Source organism: Lycium barbarum, chromosome 2 (assembly GCF_019175385.1).
Source record: "Lycium barbarum isolate Lr01 chromosome 2, ASM1917538v2, whole genome shotgun sequence".
Taxonomy (NCBI): Eukaryota; Viridiplantae; Streptophyta; class Magnoliopsida; order Solanales; family Solanaceae; genus Lycium; species Lycium barbarum.
In genome coordinates this window covers 5813026-5819551 of record NC_083338.1, presented here as the reverse complement: position 1 = coordinate 5819551, position 6526 = coordinate 5813026, and the positions used below count along the sequence as shown (strand labels likewise).

Here is a 6526-nt window from a genome sequence, read left to right as displayed (position 1 = left end):
TTTATTTCTTTAAAGTTTTTAAATTAATCAAGAACTTTATTTTTCTTTTTCATTTAGAAAATAGTACAGTATTAAATTCCTTACTTATATTCAATAGTTACATCATACAAAAAAAAAAAGGCAAAATACTAAATATTCTTATAAGATAACCCAATTACAGATACATCATTTTCTTACCTTATATTCAATATTTACATCATAAATAAAAAAAAGAGTTAAAATACTAAATATTCTTATAAGATAACTGGAGATAACCCAATTACATATACATCATTTTCCAAACCTTATATTCAATATTTACATCATACAAAAAAAGAAGAAGGTAAAATACTAAATATTCTTATAAGATAACCCAATCACACATACATCATTTTCTTACCTTATATTCAATATTTATACAAAAAAAGAAGGTAAAATACTAAATATTCTTATAAGATCACTCAATTACTAATTACTTAATTAAGACAAAGTATAATTACTTTCCGCCTCTTCTTTTTGTGTCCCTTTAAAAGCATCTTTGTCTTTACTTTCTTTAAAATAAAATAAAATAAATCTTTTTTTATTCTTTTTTGTTGGATTTTCAATCTCTATCTGTCTTCATCTTTAACCCCTTACATTTAAATATACTTGATTTTAGAACCCCTTTTTTTAATTTTTTTTAATTGCACTTTTTTTTGCTATGTGACCATTTCTTGAAAAATAAAAAGAATAAAATCTAATACCCTTTTTTGTAGTTGAATTAATTTGCTGCAAAACTGTTGTGTATAGACATGGTTGTGATGGATGAAATTGGAGTTGATATCAGGTTAGAACCTTTTAATTATTTTTTTTATTTGCATTATTTTTGTTTATTTTGTGTGTGTGTGTGTTTTTTTAATTGAGTTATGATGTTATTTGAGCTTTTTTATTGTGTTTGGACAAGTTTTGTGAAGGGTTTTATGAGTTTTGGTCATTTGTGTGTATGTTACTTAAAAGTTTTGTAATTGAGAATTTGGGTATTTGAGGTTGCTGCATTAGCAATCTTAAAATTTGTTTTTTTTTTTTTTTAAAAGATTTTTTTCCCCTTAAAAATTGTATCTTGGATTGGAAAGAATGAGTCTTTTGTGTATTGCCAGTGTGAGTTTGTTGCTTTATGTGGTTAGCTTGATTTGGGTTAGTTTATATGTTTATAATCTTGAAGGGTTTTTTGAGTTTTGATCATTTGTGTATGTTAAGTTTTTTTTTTTTTTTTTTTAATTAGTATTTGAGAATTGGGGTATGAAGGGAGCCTTGGCGTAACTGGTAAAGTTGCTGCCATGTGACCAGAAGGTCACGGGTTCGAGCCGTGAAAATAGCCTCTTGCAGAAATGCAAGGTAAGGCTGCGTACAATAGACCCTTGTGGTCCGGCCCTTCCCCGGACCCCGCGCATAGCGCGAGCTTAGTGCACCGGGCTGCCCTTTTTTATTTGAGAATTGGGGTATGTGATAACTAACTTGAAAGTAGAGTTTTTGGTAGTGATTTTTGTTCAATTGTTGAAATTGAGCAAGGTTCCTGCGTGTGTTGCTCGGACTCTTCAAAAATGTCAACGGGGGTGTGTCCGATTCTCCAAAAGTAGTGTATTTTTGGAGAATCCGACACGGGTGCGGCATCGAAAATGAAGAGTCCGCACAACTTAGGTTCTTGAAACAACAAACAACAACATACCTAGTGTAATTCCACAAGTAGGGTCTACGGAGGGTAGAGTGTACGTAGACCTTACCCCTACCTTGGTAGGTAGAGAGGTTGTTTTTGATAGCAAGGTTCCTGCATTAGCAATATCAAAAACTGAATCTTGGATTACATTTACCTTCTCAAAAAAAGATTGAATCTTGGATATGTTTTATTTGCTCTCTCTCGTTATTTGTGTTTATTTTCTGTTGTCTTTTTGAATTGTGATGTTTTTTGAGCCCCCAATGTAAAACCTTTGATGGTTGTGACTAATTGTTTCATCAATTTATCAGAATTGTGATTTAGGTAAGTTTTATTTTTATTAATCTTGAAGGGTTTTATGAGCTTTTATCATTTGTGTATGTTACTTAAATTTCTTTTATTATCTGAGAATTTGGGCTCCCAGACCCCATATTGTGAGATTTCACTGGGTATGTTGTTGTTATTATTATCTGAGAATTTGGGTATGTGAGAACTAACTTGGAAAGAGTTTTTGGTGGTGAGTTTTGTTCTATTGCTGGAAACTGGATGAGGTTCCTGCATTTGCAAACTTAAAAATTGAATCTTGGATATGTTTTATTTGCTCTTTCTCTCATTATTTGTCGTTATTTTGTGTTTATCTTTTTAGGTTGTAATGTTATTTGAGCTTTGTGTAAACCCAATGTACAGTCTTTGATGGTTGTGACCAATTGTTTCATCAATATACCAGAATTGTGATTTGGGTAGGTTTAATCTTTATAATCTTGAAGGGTTTTATGAGTTCAGATCGTTTGTAGTATTGTAGTATTTGAGGATTTGGGTATGAGAAGTAACTTAAAGTGGAGTTTTTGGTTGTGATTTTGTTCAATTGCTGGAAATTTAATGAGGTTTCTGCATTAGCAATCTTAAAAATTGAATCTTGGATTGGAAAGAACGAATCTTTTGTGTTTTGCCAGTGTGAATTTGTTACTTTGTATGGTCCGCTTGGTGGGAGGTAGTAGGTACCCATGGAATTAGTCGAGGTGCTCACGGTTATAAAAAAAAGTTTGTTGCTTTTTGTGGTCACTTTGAAATTGCTTTAGTCTTCGGTGTTTGCAAGTCTGAGTGGTGCGTTCGTTGACATTTTTATGTTTGCTGGTTTTACGAATAAAAAAAGGTTTGGAGTTTGGAGTTTGGATCTTTGTTGAATAGATATAGTTTTACTGGCATTTTGCTTTTGAACTGAGTAATGTATGATTGATGTTGATGAGTTCTGGAACAGCTCGGACATTGAAATGGATGATATAAAGTGCGACAACATAGAAGAAAAGGATGTCAGTGATGAGGAGATTGATCCAGAAGAATTGGAGAAACGGATGTGGAAGGACCAAATCAAGCTCAAGCGGCTCAAGGAAAAACAGAAAATTGCAGCCCGGCAAGCTCTCGAGAAGCAGAACAATAAACAAGTCACTGATCAGGCTAGGCGGAAAAAGATGTCAAGAGCTCAAGATGGGATTTTGAAGTACATGTTGAAGCTCATGGAGGTCTGCAATGCTCGAGGGTTTGTTTATGGCATCATTCCTGAAAAGGGTAAACCTGTGAGTGGTTCGTCGGATAACTTAAGAGCTTGGTGGAAGGAGAAGGTGAAGTTTGATAAGAATGGTCCCGCTGCAATAGCCAAGCATGAGGCAGAATGTCTCGCAAGAGGAGAGGGAATAGGCAGCCAAAACGGGAACTCACAAAGTGTTCTGCAAGACTTGCAAGATTCTACCTTGGGATCCCTTTTGTCTTCTTTAATGCAACACTGTGATCCACCTCAACGGAAGTACCCCCTGGAGAAAGGTGTCTCACCACCGTGGTGGCCTACGGGGAGTGAGGAATGGTGGGCTAAAGCGGGACTACCTAAAGGTCAGAAATCGCCATACAAAAAGCCGCATGATTTGAAGAAGTTGTTCAAAGTTGGTGTTCTAACTGCCGTCATTAAGCATATGTTGCCTAATATCGCGAAGATCAGGAGATTAGTCCGCCAATCGAAGTGTTTGCAGGTAGGGGTGTCAAATGGGTGGGTTGGGCTGAATTTGGCATGTCAAAATAGGTTGAGTTAATAAATGGACGGGTCAGTAACCCACATAAAAGTTACTTAGACTGAAATAAGCTAAAAAGCGGGTCATAACCCAACTCGCAATTCTTACTAAGTTCTAAAATCTCGTTGTTCTTTTATAATTTTTCAGTATCTAATAAAACTATTTTTTTCCTTATTACGACTATATATAACATATCAAATAAAAAATGTCTTTTTGAAAATATTTTGACAAGATTTACATGTGTCAATTTGGGCTACATACAGCCCAACTTTTATGGGCTGAGTTAATAAATGGGTGGGTCAATAACCTGCCCAAAGTTGTGCGGGTTGGGTGGGTCATGTTTTCATGGGCTAATTTTGCCACCTCTATTTGCAGGACAAGATGACTGCTAAGGAGAGCTCAATTTGGTTGGCTGTTTTAAGCAAAGAGGAATCAATCCTCCAGCAACAAACCAGTGAGAATGGGTCATCTAGCATAGAAGCACCAGCTAGAAGCCGTAGTGAAAAGAAGAAACCTTCCGTAATCAGTGACAGTGACTATGATGTTGATGGCCCCGACGATGGTATTGGCTCTGTATCGTCTAGAGACGAGACGAGAAATCAACAGTTGGATGTTCGTCCTCTAAATGTCGTTCCTCAATCTCATCAAAGTACGGAGCAAGGAGATGGACGTCATCGAAGGAGAAAAAAACGTGCTAGGTCAAACCCTACCGAGCTACAGACTCAACCATCTCTGGTACACTTTGACGAGCATAGTAACACATTACCTGATATAAACGGTTCAGAAACACTATTGGCTGTAGAGAACGACACAGAGAGTCAATCAGGGTTACCATTACAAGACTCAAACCTATCATTGGTTCCATCAGCTAATGTGCTCTCTACAGAGGATACATATATAGGCGCTGGTCCATCACTTTATCCGATGTCTCAAAATTCTACAGCTGTCCCTTATGAATCAGGACTGCATATTGAAAGTCAAGATTCTATTGTTCAGCATCAATTTCAAGGCACAAATGATGAACCACAAATTTCCCTCTCGCATTATCGACCTCCAAACAACGGGTTGCATTATGGACCCCAGAATTCTGTTGTACACACTGAACTACAGGTGTCTCAATTTTCTAACTTCAATCAACCTCCTGTATATCACTCTTATTCTTCAGCTGAATTTGGGTCGACACATGAGGAACACGGTTCCCAGTTGGCGTGCAATGAACTTCAGATTACACCAAGGGATTCTGGAGTTGGTTCATCACTTCACGGAAGTGGAAATGATATATCTAGGGACATGTTTCAGAATAACCATGAGATGCCTTTTGAGTCTTCACTTCCTATTGGCTCGCCTTATGCTACACTAGGCAGCCCATTTGACTTGGGGCTTGATGTCCAAAGTCATTTTGATAATACTGATTATGATTTAGAATTTGACAAAGAACTCATGTCATTCTTTGCCTCATAGACAACTATAAAAGGAAGGACAACATTTGCAATGTGAGTGTTATTGAAATGAACTACTTTTCCCTCCTTCATTCGTTTTGTTTTTAATTTTCTCGTTACAAGAACTTCTCTGCAGGAAGGCGGTAAAGGTTGCAACAAGTCTTGCTCTCATAAAAGAAGGTTGACAGTAAGTTATGAGCCTAGTTTTCTTATCCAGAAGTCAGATGTAAATCCAGTGACAGCAAACTCAATTTTTTTCGACGTTGAAGAAAGTGCTACATGTAAATGAGTTAGTACTGTAAGTAGTAAACACAAGAAACATAGAGTTTTTATCATCTTTTTTACAAGTTGTAAACTTGCTCATCATTCTCGAAACATTCTTGACTGTGCTACACGAGCAATGGATGTAAACCATTTTGTTGTTACAGACTTACAGTAGCATGTTTATTGGTTCTTTCTCACTATAAAAGTGAAGGCTTAATTGTTGGCCCAATTTATGACATATCAACAATTCTTTCCGCCTGATAATTTGCTGTCTTTAATTCATTTATCTTTTGATTTTCTTCTACCATAATTATTGTAATTTTTCACATTCATTTTGTGCTAACTTATGCACGTTTGTTGACTACAATTCATACGGTATTTCTAGATTTGGTGCTTATAGATATAATCTTTTTCTTGTCTCATCATATATCTTTTTCTTGCCTCACCTCTTCTTCTTGTCACTTAATTAGATAATACTGGAAAAGGAAAAAAATAACAGAGAAGTGCAACAAAATATATGAAGGCTTAAGAGTTAAACACACCAAGTATCACCTTTTTTTGAATTTCCTACCTGAACTATCAGGTGTGAGAGTTTTCTACCTAAACTATCACCAACTAGTTGCAAAACATACGTTAACTATCAGTTGTTCGTTTTTCCTACCTGAACTATAACCAACTAGTTTGCAAAATACATTAGTTAGTTAAGATCGGATAAGAATATTAATAACAAAGAAGTGCAAGAAAATATATCAATTTTCTTGAAGTAAAAATAAATAAATATATATATATATATATATATATATATATATATATATATATATATATATATATATATATATATATATATATATATATATATCAATTCAGACAAACACTGGCAAGGTATTGAGAATCAGACGGCGAGGAATTTTCTTTCAGCAGATTGCTTCTATTTATAAAAGTTGTTTGATCAATATTTTGGGGATATTTTCGTCATTCAACATTTAGCGAAAATTATTCGTGCTTATATTTATATATATATATTGTATACTATTACTTAAGATTATAATAAAAACTCATAGACTTCAAATGTTAAATCCAACGAACCAATTTGT

At 34.9% G+C, this 6526-nt stretch overlaps 1 protein-coding gene across 3 annotated transcripts; it reads left to right on the top strand.

Annotated features, from left to right (window-relative positions):
- Positions 1 to 556: 556 nt before the first annotated feature.
- On the top strand, positions 557 to 5696 carry LOC132625982 (ETHYLENE INSENSITIVE 3-like 3 protein). 3 transcript variants are annotated; one of them, XM_060340680.1, is made up of 4 exons: positions 557 to 805; positions 2928 to 3690; positions 4105 to 5222; positions 5305 to 5696. In XM_060340680.1, the coding sequence occupies exons 1-3, from the start codon at positions 771 to 773 to the stop codon at positions 5188 to 5190; spliced, it is 1884 nt and encodes a 627-aa protein (XP_060196663.1). In that variant the 5' UTR covers positions 557 to 770; the 3' UTR covers positions 5191 to 5222; positions 5305 to 5696. The 3 variants fall into 3 exon arrangements, with proteins under 3 accessions (XP_060196663.1, XP_060196664.1, XP_060196662.1); XM_060340681.1 differs by having other exon boundaries at positions 5292 to 5696; XM_060340679.1 differs by lacking the exon at positions 5305 to 5696 and having other exon boundaries at positions 4105 to 5260.
- Positions 5697 to 6526: the final 830 nt, after the last annotated feature.